This window comes from Panthera pardus, unplaced genomic scaffold, assembly GCF_024362965.1.
Source record: "Panthera pardus isolate Hobbes unplaced genomic scaffold, ASM2436296v1 HiC_scaffold_25, whole genome shotgun sequence".
Taxonomy (NCBI): Eukaryota; Metazoa; Chordata; class Mammalia; order Carnivora; family Felidae; genus Panthera; species Panthera pardus.
Window position 1 is genome coordinate 17816831 of NW_026526821.1, and position 24855 is coordinate 17841685.

At 40.7% G+C, this 24855-nt stretch overlaps 1 protein-coding gene across 17 annotated transcripts in view; it reads left to right on the forward strand.

Annotated features, from left to right (window-relative positions):
* Positions 1 to 24855, forward strand: part of PTPRT (protein tyrosine phosphatase receptor type T) — a 1067285-nt gene that overhangs the window by 657811 nt on the left and 384619 nt on the right. For all 17 annotated transcript variants that reach the window (XM_019458468.2, XM_019458472.2, XM_053890232.1 and 14 more), the window contains one exon: positions 20618 to 20727. In XM_019458468.2, the coding sequence (XP_019314013.2) occupies positions 20618 to 20727 (110 nt within the window). The remainder of the gene's footprint in view (positions 1 to 20617; positions 20728 to 24855) is intronic.

Here is a 24855-nt window from a genome sequence, read left to right on the forward strand (position 1 = left end):
GACAAAAGATCCCAAAGCACAAGCAACCGAGAGACCATTAATCTGCCCTAGGAATCCTCTCTAGAACTCTCGACACGCACTCCCAGTCGGTTGGTGAAAATATGACCTAGACTCTCAAGGAGTGGTGATCTGGTCAGTGCCTGATCTGAAAAGCAGAACCAGGGCAGGAAGAGAGGTTCAGGAGCAAGTTGTTGTTAAGGAGGAGCCACCACCATTGAAACTCAGCTTGAAAATTCAAGACTCAACCTGGATGAGAGGGTTTGGCCCAGGAGCAGCTCAGGGTATGTTTTCCAGGATGCTCTTCATGCCTCAGGCTGCTTTCGGAGGATTACCTACATCTACAACAGGAAATCCCAAGTCCCATCTTTAAGCCATGCCTCAACCTCTCCCTTTCTCCTTCCTGTCACCAGGGGTGGGGGAAAATATCACAAAGCCTTTATCAAAATAACTCGAGAGCAGCAATGCTTTGAAATTAAACTTTAATTAAGCACCATTAATAAAACATCAATTCCTGTTCTACAGAGACGTGTGGACATTATCATATTAAAAACACCAACACCCAAGACTCGGTCCTTAGTCTTGAAGCCATCCTGAGGCCCCACCTCAGGAACCACTGTGCTGAAGGAAGACCTCAGAAGATCATAGGCCCCTCTATGTGCCAGAATCAGGTTCCCTTCCTCCTCAGGAGGAAAGAGGCACTCTTTCCGTTGCTGGGAGCTCATTCACCTCAAGGACAAACCAGATAGATCATGGCTCTGGCTGATTAAGTGAAACCCCTCTCACAGAAGCAAAGAGCAGCGTCTCGGATTGAGCTGACTGGATTCGTGCTGCTTTTGTCTGTGCTTCAAAATTGTCTTCCGGGGAACTTGCAAAATTTGTAATTTCAGCCCCCCAGTGCCTTTGAGGGCCTATGAAGTAATCTGCGGCTGTGAAAGAAGCCATGGCTGCCGAGCCCTGTTGCATCAGTTAGGAAGTAGGTAGGAGACCAAATGGGTTCTTTACTTTCCCTGTTTCCACAGATGACTCAGATAAAACCGTGGCTCGCTTGTTTAATGCTTGCTTCTCTGCCTTCCCCCAGACAGTAGTTGCAATTATGAAATGGAATATATGAGGCCTTTAAAGATAAAATCAGTTTGATGATGGCCTCAATTTGGTTACCATTTATTGAGTACCTACCCTGTGCTAGGCACTAATAGGTATATTGTGCGTGGTGACTTATACCTGAGATTTTATTTTGCAGTGTTTCAAGGCTATGGAAAAATTAAGAGTAGGACAAAGAAGACCTGTGAACCCTTTGCCTAGATCTAGTATTTGTTAACACTGTGCTACATTTTCTTATTCATATGTATGTATGGTATGTTTGACATGGAGATATCACACATAAAAATACATAATATTTTTAAGTATTTAAAAGTGAATTGCAGGAGTGTCTGGGTGGCTCAGCTGGTTGAGCATCCGACTTCAGCTTAGGTCATGATCTCATGTTTCGTGGGTTCAAACCCCTCATTGGGCTCACTGCCGTCAGTACAAAGCCCACTTTGGATCCTCTGTCCTCTCTCTCTCTCTCTCTCTCTCTCTCTCTCTCTCTCTCTCTCTCTCTCTCTGTCTCTGTCTCTCTGTACCTCCCCTGCTCATGAACTCTCAAAAATAAGTACATTTAAGTAATAATAAAAATAAAAAAATAAAAGTAAATTGCAGAAGTCCCAACATCTGATCTCTCAAGTCTTTGAGAGTATATATTACCTAAGGGTAAGGACATTCTCCTACATAGCCACAACACTATAGGACATCTTAGAAATTTAGCACTAATTTAAAAATAATCAAGTAAACAAATAATCCATATTCACATTTCCAATAATGCTAAGCATGACTTTATGTAACAAAGTCAGAAAATGAGACATTTTTGGCAAAAATGCCCCATGAGTTGGTGATGCATACTTTTCACTGTATCATATCAAGACTTACATAATGTCAGAAAGCCCCTGACATGCTGCATTTGCTCACATACATAGGTCCCTCTACTGTAAGTGTGGTCCTTGTCCCTTTGTAAATCAGCCAATCTGTGTAGTGGTCCTGTGAGGTCTGTTGACTACCCAGTTCCCCACACACTTTTCACCCAGCGGTCTTAGCCTCCCTGACAATCCTCGCCTGAATCAGTTACTACATTAGTATTTCCAAAAGAGTGAATTTTAAATCTGTCCTTCCCTCTACATGTATTAATTAGCATTCTTCGTTATAGAAGGGTTTTCTCTCCCCATCTCCTTCCCCATTTTTAGTATCCCTACTGACTCAGAAATCCCCTCCCCCCCCCATTTTTTTTTTGACTCTGTATTAAAGTCCAGCACTACTTATAATTCTCTTTGGTGCTCACGTTGTCTCATCTGTGGCTAGTGGGAGTCCCTTCAGATTGGCTCCTAGGTTCTTTTGACATGTTCTCATTAGTCTTCCTTGCTTCTGGCATAACAAAATATTCTAGACCACCCTTGTAATATCTCTGCCCCAGACCTGAAGTCAACCACTTATCTAAGGATTTCTGGCTGCTTTCAGTGGGGAGTGGTATTTTGGCACTAAGATATACATCTTAGCTGTGATCGATGGGGTGTTACCGCCTCTAGACTTTTCAAGTAGGTAGAACTGAGGAATATAATTTATCTGTTTTAAATCACAAAGTCATACTGATTCATATCACCTCAGGATTCATTCCTCTGTGTTCACCCTCATTCTATACAGATCTCTCCTTCCTCCCACTGTGAGAACTCTGGTTCCCAACATCCACACATTTCTTCATTTGCTTCTTCATACAATACATATAAAACAGTTTCAGAAGTACAGTCCCAATCCCCCTAAAAACAAGAAAGCAACTTTATTAGGTTAAAGATTTTCTTTTCAGCTTTTCTCTCCTTCAGCAGCCAAAATGCAGTGTTCAAAGGCTTCGTCTTTTCTCTTTGTGGTTATATTATCAATTTGAGGCCCATTTAGGCTCATTTGTTTCCATTTTAAGGCTCGCTTCCCCCCATCCTTTTTATTTAATTTTATTTTTTAAAGTCAAAATAGTCACGTGGTTCAAAAGTCAAAACTGCAGAAGTGTATGCTCAGAGGTAGTGCCACCGTCTCTCTTTCACACTGTTCATGTCCACACCCCCAAGGCCACCATTTTTATTCATTTCAGATATAGTTTTCTTATAGTTCATTTTGCACAAAAGGTAAAAATTATTCCTCTCTTATTTTTATGTAAAAGATAGCAAAACAGATGCGCTCCACATCATGTGGCTTTGTTCACTTAGTATACTCTGGAAATCACTCCATATTTGTTTGTACAGATTTGTGTTATTCTTTTTGATGGCTGTAGGAGACTCTTTTATGTGCATATGACATGGTTTGTTCAAGCAGCATCCTATGGACACTTAGGTTATTCCCATTACTTGCTATGAAAAGTAATACTACAGCAAATAGCCTTGCACTTACTTTGGTATTTGTGGAGTTGTATTTTCATGGTAAATTCCTGCAAGTGGGTTTGCTGGAGTCAAAGGGTAAAAAAACATGCAGTTTTGTTAGATGTTGATGGATACTCCTCCTCAGAAGTTGTGTTATTTTACATTTTCACTAGCAATGTAGATGCATTTCTCTTAACACCAAATGTGAGAAAGCAAGCAAACAGTATTATTTCTCCTACTTTGCAGTAAGGAATTGTAGGGTCCCATATAATTTATAATAAGTGTATAAAATATAGTTGATTATAATTAATACGTACATACTATATTAATATAATCTATATATAATATGATTAATCACATAATACATATATTATTTCATATAATATGGTAAATGTACTTGCATTATAGGAAGGACTGACATGTCTTGGGAATGAGTGCCTGTATTTTGTGTGCATTTGTAGACGTCTCATTATCTCATTCCTCAGGTCATCGGAAACTAGAAGGACGCCGTATGTTGCTAGGGACAGGTGCATGTATAGTAACAACATGCAGCACATGAAATCTAGAAGAGGGAAGTGACAAAAGGATAAAAGGCAATAACAGCAAGGCAATAAATAACAGTCCAGAGTCATTTAGTGGAAGGGTATAAAGCTATGCACATCTTAGCAAGTCTGAACACATCGTTTAATTAGAGCTCAGTACATTTTAGAGTTTTACAAAGATGGCCTTGAGATAGTATAAAAGTTAAGGAGAAGTGCAATTGTGGTTTTTGAATGCTCGTGTTGACCTAGGTGTTGTGCTGATATCCTTCATTCCTACAGTGAGTTGCCGAATCCTGTGATGAAGGTGTTTATTGATATGATCATGGTTCAGGGAGTTCAAGGAACCTGTCTGAGGTTGCCACACAACAAGTGGCAGAACAAATAAATGCATCCCAAAATCTTACCCATAATTTTTTCTCTGACCATCTATTAGATAATCCTGTAACCTAACCAAAACCTCCCCAACACTCTCTGTGCTTAATTTTTTTCTGTGCCATTCATCATCATCTGAAATACTGTGTGTCTTCACATATGTGTACACACACACACACACACACACACACATTTGTTGCCTGCCAAACAGCTAGTAAGTTGCTCATTGACTGTCTGGTGAGTGAATGAATATTTGACATCAAAGTCCATGCCTCTTCCCCATATCACAGGATCTTGTTTATATACACTGTTTAAGAAGGAGAGGATATATGTGACGTATTTTATCTGTATTCAAAACCAACTCATAGTGGCTTGCTAGAGCTAATCATTAGCCTCTGTCTCCACCTCCTAGTTCTGTGATATCATATTCATTGCTCCAAATTGGTCACGGTGGGGAATGTACACCATGGATATTGGCAGACCTGTTGGTGTTTTTGTTTTTCTTGGAAAGTTGGTTGTGAAACATTTACTAACATACCACTGTATAGTTCCATTAAAAAGATATATTTGACAACATGTAAACATTTACCCAGAAAAAAATATCTTTCCTTCACCAAGACTAGGAAATCTGTCTTGTCTCCATCAGATGCACTTAACAGATTCTGGTGGCCTTCAAACCATTTTCAAATTATTTTGATTTTTCTTAAGTTCTGAGTCTCTTTATGAACCAATTAACCAATAAATATGGCACCTGGAATGGAGAGCTCCGCCCCCCCCCCCCAAAACAAATAAAAGACCTAGATAAGGTGAACAGGACAGGAAACCTCTGTTGACTCTTCAGGGCTCGGAGCTCTTATATGATTTGTTTACACGGCTACCCACAGAGTTCACAATTATCAGCCCCACTTTCCAGATAGAAAAATGGGGAGAAGAAAGGAGAAGAGGAAAGGAGGGTATAAAACTTTCCTTGATTACACTCTGTCCCCCTTTATGTTGAAATGAAAATTTCCTTTAAATTACCACCTGACTTTTAGGCACAAGAAAACATCTGGTTTAATTACAGTGAATTTACATGAACTTACTGACAAGAAGCACAGTTAAAATTAGCAATTTTAGTGTGTTTTTTTTTAAGGGAATGAAATTATAAAGTAATTAACCTTTGTTGTAGAACTCTGTCAGAAGGATGGAAAGTTCTTTGCTGTTAGATACAAGAAGAAATGAAATTGTGGGAAAGGAATATGTGGACTCATTAAAGAATTATAAAGAAAAAAGAAGACTAAAGTAACACAGAATTAGAAGATAAGACGGAAAAAGAATCTTTCTCCAAGAAGTCTTTTCATGATGAGAGAGAGTGGTGGGGGCGGGAGGGGAGACCCAGCTGAATCCAAAGAAAGTAAGTCCGCTTCGTTGGAAGGACATCGTGACCTGTGGAGCAGTGGTGTGGTGTGGAAAAAAAAAAAAAAAAAAAAAGCTTTAGTGTGGGGCTGAGACGACCTGGCTTTGCTACTCACAGGCAGTGAGATTGCCTTGCAGCAGTTCTGAACCCACATCTACCGGAATAAGGAAAAAAGGGCTGATTCAGAAAATACTTTCCAGCCAGAAGGATCCAGGCTACATCCAGGCTCTGTTCACTACTTTGTTACCCAGCTCTGCTTAAATTCCTTTCATATCGGGCACTGCAGCGTCCCTGTCCGTGGATTGGGGGTGGTAATACCATCAATCCCTTTAGGGTGTTCTACGTGAAGGTCTGTATGTAAAGCACCGAACTTACTTTCTGCCGAGAGTACAGACTCGGTGGTGTGTGGCCAATATCAGACATGGCAGGCAGATTTTTAATCGAGGGAGTTAACTAGAAGAAAACCAAAGCGGGGATCTTTGCAAAATTTCTTTTAGTCATGGGCAGGGGGCCGTTTTAGAATCACCTATATTCCCTCTATAACCTCCATCTCAGATTTCTCACTCTGACAGTAGAGGTGGATATGTGTGCGCCAGTGTTCCAATAAAATTTTACTTATAAAACAAGCAGCTGGTTGCATTTGGCTATAGCCATAGTTTGTTGACCCTTGATCCCCACTGATTCCCCCCTGTTTTCTCTATTATCTTGACTTTACAATCCGACGACACACTGATTTCCCCCATCGGTATCTCCGGTACCTCTCCTCTGCCCTCCAGAGTCATTTAGCAACTGCCTGTTCAGCCTGTCCAGCTGGATTGCTAATCGGTCTCTGGAATTAAACACGTCTAGAGCTGACCCCCTGATCATCCCTCATCCACCCCCAAACTCATTCTTCCCACAGTCTTCTCCATCTCAGTTAATGGCAACTGCCTTTTATTAGTGGCTTGAGTCAAAAGCTTTGATTGTTCACTTTTGTCACACCCGAGGCCCTAAATACCTTTCAGCATGGATTCTCTGTGGTTGGCACCCCTTTGCTTTGTGCAAAGCAGCAGCCCTGCTTACTCCCCACATCTCATCTATCAGCACGTTCTCTTGGCTCATCCTTCAGTAAATAGCATGAACTTGACCATTGCTTACAGTCTCTACTGCTAGCTCTGTGTTCCAAGCCACTGTGATCTCCAACTTGGACTATTGCAATAGTCCTTCAATGATCTTTCAGCTTCCCCTGTAGCCCCTACACTCTTTTCTCAGCTTAGCAGACAGAACGGTCTTGTTAAACCACCAGGCAAATCATATCCTCACCCCTCTGCTCAGAACCCTCCATCGGTTTCTCACATCACTGGGATTAAAAGTCCACATCCTTGCAGTGGCTCACAGGGCCCCACGTGGCCACAACTTCTACTTCTGGCCGCCTCTCAGACCCCATCTCCTTCTACCTCGGCCTTATTACACAGATCCAGTCATTGTTCTCAAATATGCCAGCTGCGTCCCCCCCTCAGCACCTTTGTAGGTGCTGTTTCTTCTCGTTGGAATCATCTTCCCCTAAACAAACAGGGCTGCTTCCTTCACCTGTTTCCAGTCAATGTCTCTTTTCAGGGAGATCCTGCTTGACTATTCTATGAACAACTGGAAGCCTCCTGCACCACACTCTGTCCCTCTTCTCTGCTTCACATATCTCGTTAGCATTTATCATTTAACATACTACATATTTCACCATACACTTTAGTATCTGGCTTCTCTCACTAGAATGCACACTGAGGAGTCTGGGGTTTTTTGTTGTTGTTGTTGTTGTTGTTTTCTGTTTACTGGGTATTTTCAAGCACCTAGAACAGTGCCAGGTAGAGAATAGGCATGCAATAAATAAGTTATTGGATGAATGAATCCCGAGTCCTCAGAGACAAGATAGATTTTAAAATTACCATAGAAATCAGAAGGTGCTTGTCGAAAGCTATTTAATATACTCAGTAAGTTATGGGAAGATATGGCTTTTATGACTAGCTGTGTAACACCATTTGGGAAGAATGGAGGCAAAAACACCAAGGAAAATAGTAATAATCCTGATTCTGCAGAAAAGTAAATTGGTGTTCTCCAGGATGTGAGGGACCAGGGGGAGGAGCAAACACAGAATAATACTACCTCTGTGCCAGCCCCTTTGCTCAGCACTTTACCTGTGTGAATATTTTCAAGCGCCACAACACCCATGAAGCAGGTGCTATTTTATCCCTACTTTAAAGTAAGGAAACTGAGCTGCAAAGAGGTTAAGCAACTTGCCCCAGGTTACACAGCCAGAAATGGCAAGAACAGGACACAAACCTGGGCAGTCTGCTTCAGCCTGCAGCCTTTGCCATGATGCAATGCTGTTTTTTGGGTCTACAGGACGAAAGTGAGAGTTTCCATTAAAGGTGGTGGTCTGATTCTTAAACTACCTTCCCAAAGAAATGAGAGAAGAACACCTTTATTTATTTTTTTTTTACAGTTGGTAAACTTTATTTTTTTTTCGATATATGAAGTTTATTGTCAAATTGGCTTCATTACAACACCCAGTGCTTATCCCAATAGGTGCCCTCCTCAATACCCATCACCCACCCTCCCCTCCCTCCCACCCCCCATCAACCCTCAGTTTGTTCTCAGTTTTTAAGAGTCTCTTATGCTTTGGCTCTCTTCCACTCTAACCTCTTTTTTCTTTTTTTTCTTCCCCTCCCCCATGGGTTTCTGTTAAGTTTCTCAGGATCCACATAAGAGTGAAACCATATGGTACCTGTCTTTCTCTGTATGGCTTATTTCACTTAGCATAACATTCTCCAGTTCCATCCACATTGCTACAAAGGGCCATATTTCATTCTTTCTCATTGCCACGTAGTACTCCATTGTGTATATAAACCACAATTTCTTTATCCATTCATCAGTTGATGGACATTTAGGCTCTTTCCACAATTTGGCTATTGTTGAGAGTGCTGCTATAAACATTGGGGTACAAGTGCCCCTGTGCATCAGTACTCCTGTATCCCTTGGATAAATTCCTAGCAGTGCTATTGCTGGGTCATAGGGTAGGTCTATTTTTAATTTTTTGAGGAACCTCCACACTGTTTTCCAGAGCGGCTGCACCAATTTGCATTCCCACCAACAGTGCAAGAGGGTTCCCGTTTCTCCACATCCTTACCAGCATCTATAGTCTCCTGATTTGTTCATTTTAGCCACTCTGACTGGCATGAGGTGATATCTGAGTGTGGTTTTGATTTGTATTTCCTGATGAGGAGTGACGTTGAGCATCTTTTCATGTACCTGTTGGCCATCTGGATGTCTTCTTTAGAGAAATGCCTATTCATGTCTTCCGCCCATTTCTTCACTGGATTATGTTTTTGGGCGTGGAGTTTGGGGAGTTCTTTATAGATTTTGGATACTAGCCCTTTGTCCGATATGTCATTTGCAAATATCTTTTCCCATTCCGTCGGTTGCCTTTTAGTTTTGTTGATTGTTTCCTTTGCTGTGCAGAAGCTTTTTATCTTCATGAGGTCCCAATAGTTCATTTTTGCTTTTAATTCCCTTGCCTTTGGAGATGTGTCAAGTAAGAAATTGCTGCGGCTGAGGTCAGAGAGGTTTTTTTCCCTGCTTTCTCCTCTAGGGTTTTGATGGTTTCCTGTCTCATTCACGTCCTTCATCCATTTTGAGTTTATTTTTGTGAATGGTGTAAGAAAGTGGCCTAGTTTCACTCTTCTGCATGTTGCTGTCCAGTTCTCCCCACACCATTTGTTAAAGAGACTGTCTTTTTTCCATTGGATGTTCTTTCCTGCTTTGTCAAAGATTAGTTAGCCATACGTTTGTGGGTCTAGTTCTGGGGTTTCTGTTCTATTCCATTGGTCTATGTGTCTGTTTTTGTGCCAATACCATGCTGTCTTGATGATTACAGCTTTGTAGTAGAGGCTAAAGTCTGGGATTGTGATGCCTCCTGCTTTGGTCTTCTTCTTCAAAATTACTTTGGCTATTCGGGGCCTTTTGTGGTTCCACATGAATTTTAGGGTTGCTTGTTCTAGTTTCGAGAAGAATGCTGGTGCAATTTTGATTGGGATTGCATTGAATGTGTAGGTGATAGCTTTGGGTAGTATTGACATTTTGACAATATTTATTCTTCCAATCCATGAACACGGAATGTTTTTCCATTTCTTTATATCTTCTTCAATTTCCTTCATAAGCTTTCTATAGTTTTCAGCATACAGATCTTTTACATCTTTGGTTAGATTTATTCCTAGGTATTTTATGCTTCTTGGTGCAATTGTGAATGGGATCAGTTTCTTTATTTGTCTTTCTGTTGGAGAAGAACACCTTTAAACCTGCCCTGAGAACTAGAAGATGATGCCATACCCACGTTGGAAGGAAGGAATGAACGCACTGTTGGAAGAAGCGGGTGTAAATAGGGAAAAGATGACTGAGCTGTAACCATCGAAAGAAACCCCTTCCTCACCCTTGGGGGCCCAAGGGGATAGACTTACAGGTCCAACCTGCATTAATATCCTCAAACTCTGGCTGACCAGGCTGAAGGCAAGGCTGGGCTATGGAGCTGGTGGATGGAGTGAGGGATTGGAGAGCAGGAGATGGCCTCTTCATATGCCAGTCTACACTGCAGAGAATGAGAGCTCTCACTCCAAGCCTGCATGTGGTGAATAAGGAAAATAGGGGGATTTAATGAAAGGCTAGCTTTGGGAAGAGATGCTCCAGTGCAAGGAAGGGGCAGTGTCCTAGATGACTTAAAGCTGCCTTTAAAAATACCAAAAAAGTTCTCTCTCTCTCTCTCTCTCTGAAAAGATGTTCTATGGCCTGGTTATTTTCCTTCTCAAACTTTCCCCTTCCCACCTTCAACCAGGTAGACCTCCTAGCTAGCCAAATGATAGATGGATGTATCTAAATTCCTCCCTTTCCCTCTGGGTTAGAAATATTTAAAACCAGTACTCATATAATCACTAGCAGAACACATTTTTTTTAATTTTTTTTTTTAACGTTTACTTAGTTTTGAGACAGAGACAGAGCATGAACAGGGGAGGGTCAGAGAAAGAGGGAGACACAGAATCTGAAACAGGCTCCAGGCTCTGAGCTGTCAGGACAGAGCCCAACATGGGACTCGAACTCACGGACTGCGAGATCATGACCTGAGCCGAGGTCGGACGCTTAACCAACTGAGCCACTCAGACACCCCACTAGCAGAACATATCTTGACCCACCAAACCAAACCATCTCAATCCACCTCTTGTAAGGTTGCATAAAGAAAGATTATTGGACAGATGCTTTCATTCTTATTAAAAGGGACTGATCTGATAATTCAAAGCAAATATCCTCTGAGAATTATGGCAAGAAGAAAGATTTAAAAACAGAATAAAACGCTAATCCACATTCTCGCCAGAATGTATAAATAAATGCTGGGCTAGAACATGCACATGGAATTGAATCAATAATGTAAAGAGGTTAGGTCTCTCAGACTGATTTTTGTAAAAGAGTTTAATACTATTTACTGTATTTAGTATTTTAATTTAATAATAAACCCTATAGTGCTTAGGGATACATGTTTAAGAAATAAAAATTATAATGAAAAACAAGATTCATTATTGTTATGAAGTTAAGAAGGTTACCTATTGAGGGTATGAAATTGATTATTAGTAAGTTAATGAGATGAATATTTGTTTTATACATTTGTGTAGTGGCTGTTTCACAAAAGGATAAAATGAGGATACTAAATATAAATACCCTTTTATACTGATAAATTTTACCATTTGTGGGATATGGAAAAATTCTTAACAAAATATGAACTTCAAATTTTGACTCAAGACACACACAAAACTTATATAATTTTATAGCAAATGGAGAAATAGAATCAATAGTTTAAACTTTTCCAGCAAAGAAAACACCAGTTCCAAATGGTCTTGCAATTGCAATCAAATACTCAAGGCACCGGTATCTCCAATCTTATATATACACTTTCAAAGAGCAAGAAAAAAAAAAAAGAAGTAACACTTTCCTCTTCTTTTTCTTGATACTAGTGTAACCTTGGTATCTAAACCACACAAGCTTATGAGAAAAAGGAAAATTAAGTGCACATACCCCAAACAGAATATTAGCAAACGATCCATTGCTGTATACGACTAGGAAAATATTAGTTTTATTTTAAGAAATCAATATTGGTTCAACATTTGTAGATCCATTAATGTAATTCACTACATTAACACAAAAAATGTGTCATTACTATAATAGATACAGAAAAGCATCAGTTAAAGCTCAGCAGGATATAAAAAGGAAATATCCTTGTATACCAGGAACGAAAAGGATCTTCTTACCCTGATAAAGGGAAACTAAGAAACCTACAAACACCATACTTGAGGATAAAATAATAAAACCATTCTCTTTAATGTTGGAAAGCACACAAATACTTACCAGTCTCTCCATTAAGTATTATATTGATGGCTCTGGCTGAAGACAAGAAAATTAAATAGAGTTAAAATATTGTAAAAGAACAAAACTATTATCGACTGCAATGCTATGATTATTTATATAGATAACCCAAAGAAATTTGTACACAAATTATTAGAATTAAGAAGAGAATGTAACATGTTTGACAAAGAAGTTGACATTAGAAAGTCAATTGTGTTTCTATTTACCCAATAAGTACGTGGTATGCTTTTAAAGATACTACTTATAATAGCAATAAAAATACAGGGTGTTTAGGAATAAACCTAATGTAAGATTTCAAGACATAGAGTATATATAAATGTATAAAGAACTGGAAGATATCAAAGAAGACCTAAATGAGAGAGATGGCATGTTCATAGATGGGAAAACCCATTATCAAGACATGACCTAGAAAGACATAATTTATTTCCCAATTGATCTATAATTCATGCAGTTCCACTACAGAAATAAGGCATTTTTCAAAAATGTACAAGGTCATCCTAAAATGTGTATGGCAGAGAAAAGCCAAGATTGACTAAGACAGTCCTGAACATGAAGTACAAAGTTGCAGGCCTTGCTCTACTAGGTATCAAGATACACAAATCTTTGCTTAATTGAGAAGATGTGGTATTGATACAGGTATAGTCTAAGAGAACAGCTGAACAAAACAGAACTTATATCTATGTGAAAATTTGATGGAAGGCAAAGGGAGTATGGCAGATCAGTTGAGTAAAAAAAAAAAAAATTCTTTTTCATTAAGTCATGGTAGAATAGGGAGAAGAATTGAAATTGGATCCATGCCTCACACTATACATGAAAACACAATTACAAAGAGTTGAAGACATTTTACAAAAGGCCTAACTTTAAAATTATTTGAGGATAATTAAAAAAAAATACTGCTATGACCTAAGAGAAAGTATTTCTTAAAGAAGATTTCTTTTGTTAGAGTTTATTTTTTTGGTTCGGGTTTACCTGGCCTTAGGATAATGATTCAAATACAGTGTGTTCAGGACACACTGGTAACGAAGAGAGGAAGGGAAGGGAAGGGAAGGGAAGGAAGCTGGTATTGGTGTGTTATCAAGAAAAGTACCTTGTAAGTTCTTTATAGATTTTGGATACTAACCCTTTATCCAATATGTCATTTGCAAATATCTTTTCCCATTCTGTCGATTGCCTTTTAGTTTTGTTGATTGTTTCCTTTGCAGTGCAGAAGCTTTTTATCTTGATGATGTCCCAGTAGTTCATTTTTGCTTTTAATTTCCTTGCCTTTGGAGATGTGTCGAGCAAGAAATTGCTGCGGTTGAGGCCACAAAGGCTGTTGCCTTCTTTCTCCTCTAAAGTTTTGATGGTTTCCTGTCTCACATTTAGGTCTTTCATCCATTTTGAGTTTATTTTTGTGTATGGTCTAAGAAAGTGATGTAGTTTCATTCTGCATGTTGCTGTCCAGTTCTCCCAGCACCATTTGTTAAAGAGACTGTCTTTTTTCCATTGGATGCTCTTTCCTGCTTTGTTAAAGATTAGTTGGCCACTCAACACCTGAAAAACAAATAATCCAGTGAAGAGATGGACAGAAGACATGAATAGACACTTTTCCAAAGAAGAAATCCAGATGGCCAAGCAACACATGAAAAGATGCTCAATGTCACTCATTATCAGGAAAATACAAATCAAAGCCACACTGAGAAACCACCTCACATCGGTCAGAGTGGATAAAATGAACAAATCAGGACACTACAGATGCTGGTGAGGATGTGAAGAAATGGAAACACTCTTGCACTGTTGGTGGGAATCCAAACTGGTGTAGCCACTTTGGAAGACAGTGTGGAGGTTCCTCAAAAAATTAAAAATAGAAGTACCCTACGACTCAGCAATAGCACTACTAGGAATTTACCCAAGGGATACAGGAGTGCTGATGCATGTAGCCCAGTGTTTATAGCAGCACTTTCAACAATAGCCAAATTATGGAAAGAGTCTAAATGTCCATCAACTGATGAATGGATAAAGAAGATGTGGTTTTATATGCAATGGAATACTTCTTGTCAATGAGAAAGAATGAAATCCTGCCATTTGCAGCAATGTGGATGGAACTGGAAGGTATTGTGCTAAGTGAAATGAGTCAGTTAGAGAAGGACAGATATCATATGTTTTCACTCATATGTGGATCTTGAGAAACTTAACAGAAGACCATGGAGGAAGGAAAGGGGGAAAAGTAGTTACAAACAGAGAGGGGGGGCAAACCACAAGAGACCTTAAATACAGAGAACAAACTGAAGGTGGATGGGGGCAGAGAGTGAGAGGGAAAATGGGTGATGGGCATTGAGGAGGGCACTTGTTGGGATGAGCACTGGGTGTCGTATGTAAGCCAATTTGACAATAAATTATATTAAAAAATAAACTTAAAAAAATTACCTTGTGAATAACTGGGTTTTAGAATAGTGCCACTCCAAGTGTGGTCCAGGGACCAGCAGTGAATTAGAAGCTCTTCCTGGTCTGTGACAAGATAATTACAGAAATAGAGGTTAAGTATTTTAAAAGGAGAGGCTTCCATTTTTCTGTTTTTAAATTTTACCTTTACTTTTTAATTTTGCTATTCTTTTGTGGTTTTGTATTTTATGGTAATATTGGTCCACCGTGGGTTGGAAACAACTACAACACAATAATAATCACTTTCATTGGAGGTAGTTTGGAAAGTATTAATAGAATATGTCTCAGAGTTAATCCAGTCAAGTAGTGAGGACACTACGATATTCATCTATGAATTTCGTATCTTCCATTGCTTGAAGATTGTTTTAGGGGCATTAACTCTCTGAGAGTTCTCGCTTGCCCTATGTGGAGACAAGTTTGCTTTCACAGCCTTCAAGTAGAGTAACAAACATTTTGCAGTAAGCATTCCTGTATGGGTGTGGCACCAACAGCATCTAAGTCTTTTTTTCCCAGCTTTATTGAGGTATATTTGATAAGTAAAATTGTATATATTCAAGATGTACAACAGCATGTATATATGTACACATTTTGAAATTATTGCTACAATTAAGTTACTAAGTCTTTCTCTTCTTCAGAAAAGATCTGATAAAATTGACTACATTAAAACTAAGAACTAATTTTTATCCAAGGGTAACATAAAGAGAAATGGAAAACAGACAAACCAAGAGAGGATTTTTATAACACATGTATCCAATAAAAGGATCAGTAACAAGAATATACAAAGAACCTCTACAAATCAATAAGAAAAGGACAGTAATGGTCAATAAGCATTAAAGGTGCTCAGCCTCTTTAGTAAATAGCTAAAAGCAAATAAATCCTCAATGAAGTATTATTTCATGTTTGCTAGATGGTCTAGAATTTTTAAATCTGGCATTACTAAGTGTTAGTAAGGATTTAGAGAAGGAGGGCCTTTCAAAACATTGCTGGAGAGACTATAAATCGCTACTGCCACTTTGGAAAACAATTTGACTTCACTCAGTAAAGCTGAAGACATTTATACCCTTAGTCTATCTATCCTACTCCTGGGTATACCTGAGTGAACTCTTAAAAATGTTCAACTGAACATACAAAAATATTCATAGGCACTATGTCATAAGATAGCTCTTCTGAGAAAAAGCCCTATCATCCATCTACAGGACATCTCACCATCTACAGAATGACAAAATAAATAAGACTGTATTCATAAGATGAATGAAATACAACTACCTGTATCAACTGATATGAATATCAAAACAATATTGAGTGACAAATGCAAATCATTTATTACAAAGACTTACTTTCATATGTATGTCATGAAGCCAGAGGAAGCAAAATGATATCTTGGGATAGATGCATATATTTATAACTCCAAATAAAAATAGAATGATTAGCATAAAACCTGGCTAGTACCTGCCTGGGTGTTTTTTGTTTGTTTGTTTGTTTGTTTGGATATTTTTTGTTTTGTTTTTGTTTTGATGGGGAGAGAGAAGTCAGCAGTATAGAACACACAGGGCACTTCAGTGATGCAGTGATGTTTTGTTTCTTAGAGGGGATAGTTGGTACATGTGTGTTCATTTCATAATTATTTTATAAACTATACATTCATTACCTGTACTTTTGTCTGTGATAGATTTCATAAGAGATACTTTTTAATAGAGTCAAAAATAATATGAAGAAAAGCAATAAAGTCCTAGAAATGTAATTTGTAAGGAATTTTAAAAACATATTTCTGACTAAGGGACATAAAAAGAAGCATTAATAAATGATGATTTGTACAGCATTACTGGTGGGAGGGCTCATTATAAAAAGGTGTCATTTGTCCCTCAGAGAAGTGAAGAATACAACTGGAATAAAAATTCTGATGGAACGTTTTTGAAGTTTTTTAAACTTTTTCCAGTGTTCTGGAAAAACAACAGGGTAGTGAAAGCCCAGAAAACCTCGCAAAAGAAGAATAGTAAAAGAAAGGGACTTGTTCTGTCAACTATTAAAACATGTTACATGAACACAACAGAGAGATAGTGTCAGAATAAGAGGCTGTGACTCGGAAATAGAGTGGGGAGCCGCTCAGCATGTGCCAGGATATAAAATAATCGAACATGCTAGGAAAGTGATATTTTAAATCACTGGGGAAAGTTCTGACTGGTCAACTAATTGTTCTAAGAAAACCGTAAAGAACTACAGTGAGATTTCTATTTCGTGCAATATATAAAATACATTCCAGACGGATCAACAAATTAGGTTCGAAAAGAAAGTGGGAATAAATCAAGCAGAAGACAATACACATGACTCTTGTTCTGATCCAAGGTGAGAACGGGAATTTGCTCTAAACTGGAAATACTGGAGGAGACCAGGTGGCCTGAATGCCAGCTGCTTGATGCTCACAGTCTTAACCTCCCCTGGATAGACCCTTGCTAAGAGTAGCATCTCCATTTCTCCGTTCAGCTCACTTTGCAGCTCTTAAATCTTCTCCCAATCCCTGACTGTTGGTAGACGGTTTCACCCTCACTTCTCAAGAAAATGGAGCCACGAGGACACCTCAGCTCTCCATTCCAAAGCAGCTGCACATTTTCCCATCTTGTCTTCTCTCACGAGGGGAAAGGTGCTTCCTCTCCACCCACCCCCATTGCTGCCTTTCAGGACTGGACCCCACCGCTTACTTCAATTTTGGATTTTTCCCGGTTGCCTGTGATCCTGCCAAAACCTCTCCAGCCTTTGGAAGGGGGCGCTGCTGTGCTCCTTTTCCCATCCCTGCTCTTGCTGCATCAGTCCCCTCGAGGCCCAAATCACTGGCTTGTCTGGGCAGGGTCTCTCACCTTCTGTGCTCTCCTCTGCCCATGGCAGGAGGGCTGTGAGGCCAGCATTCCCCTCTAGATTACTCTTGCTTAGGTCACAGGTAACCTTGAAGACACTAAGTTCAGTGGGCAAATTTAAGTTTGTAGTTTCCTTGACTACTCAGTCATCTCTGTCGCTGTGAACCCAACCCTTCTGGATCCCCCTTTGGCTGCTCCCCTGACAGCCCACCTTCCTGGTTTGCCTCTTGCCTCTCTGAATGTAGCCTCCCAGTTTCTCAGTTTCTTTGTTTCCTCCTGATTGTTAACATGGTAGTTTTCCTCTTGGCTTAGTCCTGGACCTATTTTGTTGGTTCCCTTATACACAGTTGCTTAATCTTTTATATCCAGCTGCTACTCAACGTTGCCGTTTGGGTGCTCTGCACACACCTCAAATGAAACATTGCAAAACTCACCAGCTCCCTTTCCTAAACTAGCCCTCCTGTAAGACTCTCTTTCTATGAACAGCACTGTGACCCACTCCAGGTGTCTAAAACAGACAAGCTGGGGTCTATCCTTGACACATTGCTTCCATGCTTCACCCTTAACCATCAAGCAAATCACATTTGCTCAGCAGCTGCAAATCTCCTGCACCATCAGCTTCTTTTCTATACCACCATAACCATCGTTTCTCCCCAGGAAGGCCTTGCTCCTTCCACTGTGGCCCTCACAGAGCCAACCCACCACACTCCCAACAGCTAACCACCCCCCCCCACTTTTGTCCTAGGAACTTCTAATCCACCAACTTTTATTTTCCTCTTCATATCCTGACTTGCTAGACTAGATTTCTCTGCTTATAATTCTCCCAGTACTTTGTGCCCTTACCTCAAAGTCCTGATGTTTGTGGCAAGGATGAGTAGATAGGGAAAGCAATCAGAGATCTGATGATTTAGAAGCTTCTACTTACCTAAAAGATTCAAGAAGCAAATGAAAAACTGACAAAAATATTTGTAACTCATGCAAAAAGAAGCTTATATCCTTAAAAACAGGTTGTAATTACAAACCCATAAGACAACGATAGACAAAAATGAAGAGCCGTAGAGGAAAATGAGAGCAGGTTATAAAGAGCGTGTTCATAAAAGAGTCAATGCAAATGGCCAATTAAACTGAAAAAAAAGAAAAAAACTACATTCTCCAGTTTTCTAAAAAGGATACACACACATACACTTAATTTTTTAAATAGTGTTGGCATGGATTGGGAATAGTCGTGTTCTTCTTTTGGGGGAACCCAGAATGGTACAAACTCTGTGGAAGGCATTCTGGCAATATGTGTCAAAAGCCTTAAAAATAAAATAGTTCAACCACTTTGGCCCAATAGATTAATTTCTAAGAATGTATCTTAGGGAGATCTGCAGAGTTTCATGAAAATACTTATTTATAAGAATTTTCATTGCAGTGTTACCTATAAAAAATTCAAACCAACTTTTTTTGTTTTTGACAAAGCACTCACACACCTACACGTGTATGCATGCACATGTGGTAAAGGGGCAAAGGGAGAGGGAGAGAGAATCTTAAACACATTCCACGTCCAGCTTGGAGCCTGACTCAGAGCTCGATCCTATGACCCTGGGATCATGACCTGAGCCGAAATACAGAGTTGGATGCTGAACAGACTGAGTCACCCCTGTACCCCTCAGACCAAGTTTAATACCCAATAATGTGACTCTAATGGGGCATTAAAATGCATGGCCCCAGAGAACATTTAAGGATTTTTTTTAAACCCATGATTTGTTTAGTGATAAAAGAAGGTCATAGCACAATATGCATGGTAGGAATTTAATTTTTAAAAATAACATATGTATTTGCATAGGCATAAAAATACGGGAAAAATATCTCCAGATAGGGGGATTATGAGTGATTTTGTTCCTTCTTTTTTTTACCCTTTTTGTATATTCTTAATATTCAACAAATTCTGTGTATCGTGTCCGTAATGAGAAAAACTAAATATATTTTAATTTAACAATAGGGAACTGATTGCAACATATGGCCAAGGCTATATCGAGAGAGGCGTACCATGATGATTAAGAGTATATGCTTTGAAGCTCATAGACAGGTGTTCAGTTCCCTCTTTACAACTTAAGAGCCGGATGACCTTGAGCAAGTTATTTAATTCTCTTAGCCTCAGTTCCCTTATCAGCACAACGGAGATAATACATCCTGGGCAGAGCTGTTTTGTGGCTTAAATGAAATAATGTATGTAAAATTCTGATCAAAGAGTAAGTGCTTAGTAAAAGTACCTGCTTTTATAATGCCAAAATATAAATAGATCCAGTAATGATTTACATGAAGTCATGATTCCCTGGGGAGTTATAACTGGAAGTTTGGAGAATCATTTATTTTATGGCTCAGCATCTTCTGGACCATCGTAATGATGCTGGAATCCAGCAGGAAGGTGCTGGCAGGAAGACTGAGCTGGGGTCAAAAGCCTCCCAGGAAAGGTTTTGCTCATTTGGGCAAAATGCTGGCATTGGTCATTGATTCACCTGCTTGACCCACCAACAAATGATTATTAAGCATCTACCATGTGCCAGGCATCAGAGACTCAGCAGTGAGACAAACTAGCTGCCTTCTGGGAGTGAAACAGACTTTTCTAATTGGTGTGGTTTCAAGACACATAGATCCTGTTGGGTTCAGCAATTCGGAAACTGAGGAATAGTTGGAGACTCTTTGGTAGGTCCAGGAAGATGGTAGTGATGCTCACTTTGCATTCCTCAGTTACCAATCCTAAGGCAAGAGTCTAATTCTAGAATCCTACCTGATGGCAGGGCTGGGGCCTCTTGATGTCCTCCCTACACTGCTCAGTTTTAATTCAAACACAGACTTGCTTAGTCTGCAGATAAAAAGCCATTTGGTCACCTGGGGGAGGGGGGATAGCAAACTATGGCCCAGGGGTCAACTCCAGCCTAGTGTCTTTTTCTTTCAAATAAAGTTGTATGGGAACACAGCCATGCCCATTTGTATATGGATTGTCTGTGGCTGTTTTGCGCTACAAGCACAAAGCTGATCTATTACAGCAGGTACTGTAAGGTCCACAAAGCCTAAAGTATCATCTGACCCTTTACAGGAAAGCTTGGCCAACTGCTGTTCTAATTCAGTGGGGCTGGGGAAATGAGATGGCAGGTGCCATCAAGTTCCTTTTCCCTTCTGTAGTTCCAGGAGCTGTTCCCCTAGAATCTATCCAAGGAGGGCCCTTTGAGGAGAAGATCTACATCCAGTGGAAACCTCCCAATGAGACCAACGGGGTCATCACACTGTATGAGGTAAGAAGACCCCTTTGCTATACCTCTTGGTTTGGCTTCATTCAATTGACTTCAGCCTGAAGTTGGAAAATTTCTACTGGGTGCAGGGCTCCCGTGAGGGCATGAAGGTGAGTAAGACACATCTTACCCAAAGGTTTCAGACAATACAGTGAGAAGACAACACAAGGTCATACAGATGAGCAGCTTGACAGCCCCAGTGACCCAGAAGACTGGACACACCACACATTGAAGTGGTTATTTATCTCTTTAGAAAGGAGTAGGCACTCAGGGAGGCAGACTGTCCCAGCAGAGCCCAGAAGACCCAGGCCTAGCACACAGTAGTTATAGTTCACTTCATATGGAAAACCACAACACCCAGATGATGCTCATCCTACACCTGTTAGTTTCTGGGCTTCCAGAAAAAAATCCTGAAGTCATTCTCTGCCCTGGGGGTGCATGATTCTTAACTTTTAATGTTGCTCTTTAGCCACAGCATATTTTATTGTTACTCAGGTGATGGTATCAGAAGCTCCCCTCCCAGCATTAGCAGGGCCTTATCCTATCAGAGATATGACATCATATCAGAGATGGAGCAGAACCTCCTCAGATAGTAAGGTACCCATCAAGCCAACACAATGTGGCTTCCTGAAAACTTTCAAACTTAGAACAAACTGTATAGAAGTCTATTGCAAAACAAAAACAGTGAAACTTCAGTGAGGCTGATACAGCTGAACTCAAGTACTGAGATGTGGTCAAGGTTGACTATCCTCCCACCCTGAATCTTCTGAGACGCTGGGAGAATGTGGTACGGGCTGCAGTAGAGACCACAGCAGTGCAGAAGGAAGGGTATGGAAGCCAAAGCTGCAGTGATGGAGCCCTGCATGCCAGGGTCTCGCATGATGAAGTCCCACATGCCAGAGTCTAGCGTGATGCAGCCCAGCATCCCAGTAGCCCTCCTGTGGTATTGCATGATGGCCCCCAGCATCCCAGTAGCACCGCTGTGGTCTCTCATGACCTTTTTCAGGGTCTTCCTCTCTCCAGGCCTGCTGCTCCCCTCTAAGATGAGAGTGGTAATGGCTGCATTAGGGTTCCTGTAGAGGGTTTGAGGTGGGAAAGGTTACAAGCATCCCCAGGCTGAAATGCACTGCAGCCCCTGAGAGCTCATGCAGAAAGGTACTGAGAGGTATTGAGGTATTGAGAGTGAGCTGTGAAAGAATATCCCCACGTAAGGGAGGGAAGTCAAAGAGTATTGGTGACGGAGAAATATTTAGGATGAATTGGATGGACACAGAAGCTCTCTAGAGAGACCTGGAAGGACCTCAGAGCTCTCTGAGGAAGGAGAAAACCATCCATCATCTACAAGGTGTAGCACCTTCAGAAAATGCCTTCACTCAGCAAATCACAGCTTCTTCAAAAGAAGAGCTGTATCATATTCCATTTTGGGCCCACATGGTTGGGAGAAGCTTCCTACCTGCGGGAAGCTGCTAGGGGCGGGGAGGTACCATATCGACCTTGCCCAGGACATGTTCAGAAGTGCCTCGTTGCGGGGGAGAGAGGGACCAAAAACTCAGCTGAAACAAAGCCTCGTCACTTCAGAGCTACCTGCCATTCTTTGTGAAGTGGAAGCTGCCATCACGTGCACATATACACACACACACACGCACGCACACACACACACACGTACTCACGCACTCACGCACTCACGCACTTGGTGCTGTTATGTAAATGGCTCTCTATGCCAGATGTTCAAGATTTTTGGAACTCACAGGCCAGTAACATTTCAAAAGGATTGGAGGACCAACATCCAGTTCTTTACCATTTTTTATTAACATCATTTCATAAAAGACATAACTTCAAAAATACAGAAAGGACATAATTTCAGAATAAAAGGCAGTCCTTCAAATTGAATAAATTTAGCTTTATGAATAACTCATGAGTCTCCTTATTTTTTCTTTTTGCCTTGAATTGAGGACAACTTTGTCCTGAAAAGGCCCTATAGTCTTTGTACCCAGCTGTACTTGGAAACCACTGGGCTGGGCCATGTTGCAGGGGACGTCATATCCCTGCACGGACCAATTTCTTACTTGGGAAGTATCCTGCCTCCTCTGATGTGTGCATGGAATGGGCTAGGAAACCCGCTCATGCTGTTGTGTGAGAAGAAGAGATGATGGGGTGGAGAGAGAGCAAGGGAGCGGTCCCAGCTGTGAGTGATACACCCTGTTCAAGCAGCAGCTCCATGAAGTTGAGGTCTCAGCATATGAGACCTCTGGAGCTCTGGGCTCGATGGTGGGCACAGATCGGTACAGGGCACCCTTCCCAGTTGTGTGTGAGTCCTGTACCTTGTCGATTTCCAAAGACCAGTCACCAGGGATGCTGGCATTTCTGTGATGGGCTCTCCTGGACACAGCTCTGGAGAGACACCTTCAGTTGGCTTCTCAGCTGCTTCCTGTGCTGTGATTACAGAGAGCGAGAGATGGAAGGCTGCAGCTGTCTGACTTTTCCGTGAGCTCTGGAGGTGACCTTTTGGGAATATGCTAAATATCTTAGATGATGCGATGAAGGGAGCCAAGGAGTTCATGGGCTGAGGTCATTGTATTTTGAGCATAAACGTGGCTGTGACCATGTGCATCACAGGCTAGTGGGACCTCCGAAGGTAAGAATGTTGGCTTTTGAGGTCAGACAGCTTCATTCTGAACTCTAGCTCTGCCATTGTAACCGTGGGTACAGCAAGGAGCTTCTCATTTATATTCATTTGTACACATACATATATGTTCAATGCTGTGTTTGGCATTTAGAAATAGCATCAATGAATGTTAGCTCTCACAGTACATAAAAATGAAGAAATTGAAACCCAGAGAGTTGAGGTGTGAAGACCAAGGTCATAGCTGAGACGGCAGATTCATGGGTCTTGAGTTCAAGTGCCAATGCCTTGCCCCTTAGTGTGGTCGGTGGACTGGCAGCACTGGCATAACCTGGGAGCTGGTGAGAAATGCAGCTTTCAGGCCCCAGCAGACCACCTTGGTCAGAGTCTCCTGGTAACAAGATTTTCTGGGTGATTCACGTGGGTGTGAGAGTTTGAGAAGCACTGCTCTAGACCACACTACTCTTGAGAAAATTTCAGCAATTGATGAGCGAGTATGTCCTCCTGAGCAGAGAGAGACAGGGAGGCCCTTCCACGCTGGGTTCAACCCATTCCCATCCCAGATAGTAAGCAGGAGACCTTGCTTTTCAAGACATTTATAACAGAGTATGTGTTTATGAGGCAATTTCCAAATTTAATTAGATGAAACCAATTTTATTTTTAAAATTAGGTTCTGGTTGTAATTTCTAGAGAGGAACCCATAAATTATAACTCACCCTCCTCTGGTCTCAAAAAGTGTATTTTGTGACAAAGGAAAATAGGATAACACAAATAGAAGTCTAGGATTCTCTGTATGTTCCTGTATACAACCTTGGACTTGACAAAGTCAAAAGCCAAAAAAAGGAGCAGTGGGTGTAGTAAAGGAGGGTTATGGCTATGTAAACACTGTAAATATTATTCAGTGTAGTAGGTTCAAGTAAGTTTAAATAATTAAATTTCTTTTCCCATGAGTCTGAGTCACAACCTCTGGGTCTATCCTTGGACAGTTCTGCGCCCCAAATCTGAATGGCTTTGATTATGTCTCATTCCGTCTCTGGGCTTAAGTCCCCTCTTATAATACGAAGGTGTCAGATTATTCTGGGCTTCAATGGGTAAGAATCAAGAGAAAAATAAATCTATGTCAAACCCACAAAATCAAAGGTTTATACCTCATTTTGGAGTTTCTCTCCAATATGAAACTGCCTATGACTGGAGTCTTTGAACATAATGCAGTGATGACACTTGAAGGAAAAATAGCTAGTGGAAAGGCCTTGGGGTAGGAATGACTTTGGGATGTTTAACAAATAGGAAGAAGGTCAGAGTGACTAAAGCTTCATGAGCAGGGGGATCATGATGATGAGAGCATATGGAAAGTGTGTGGGCAGGGTCGGGTTGTGCAGGGCTCCTAGAGTTCGTGCTTTATCCTGAGAGAAATAGAAAGCCCTGGGAGGATTTTAAGCAGAGGACTAAAAGAATCAGATTTACATTCTTTACAAAAGCACCTGGATTTTGTGTGACTAGTGGGCTGT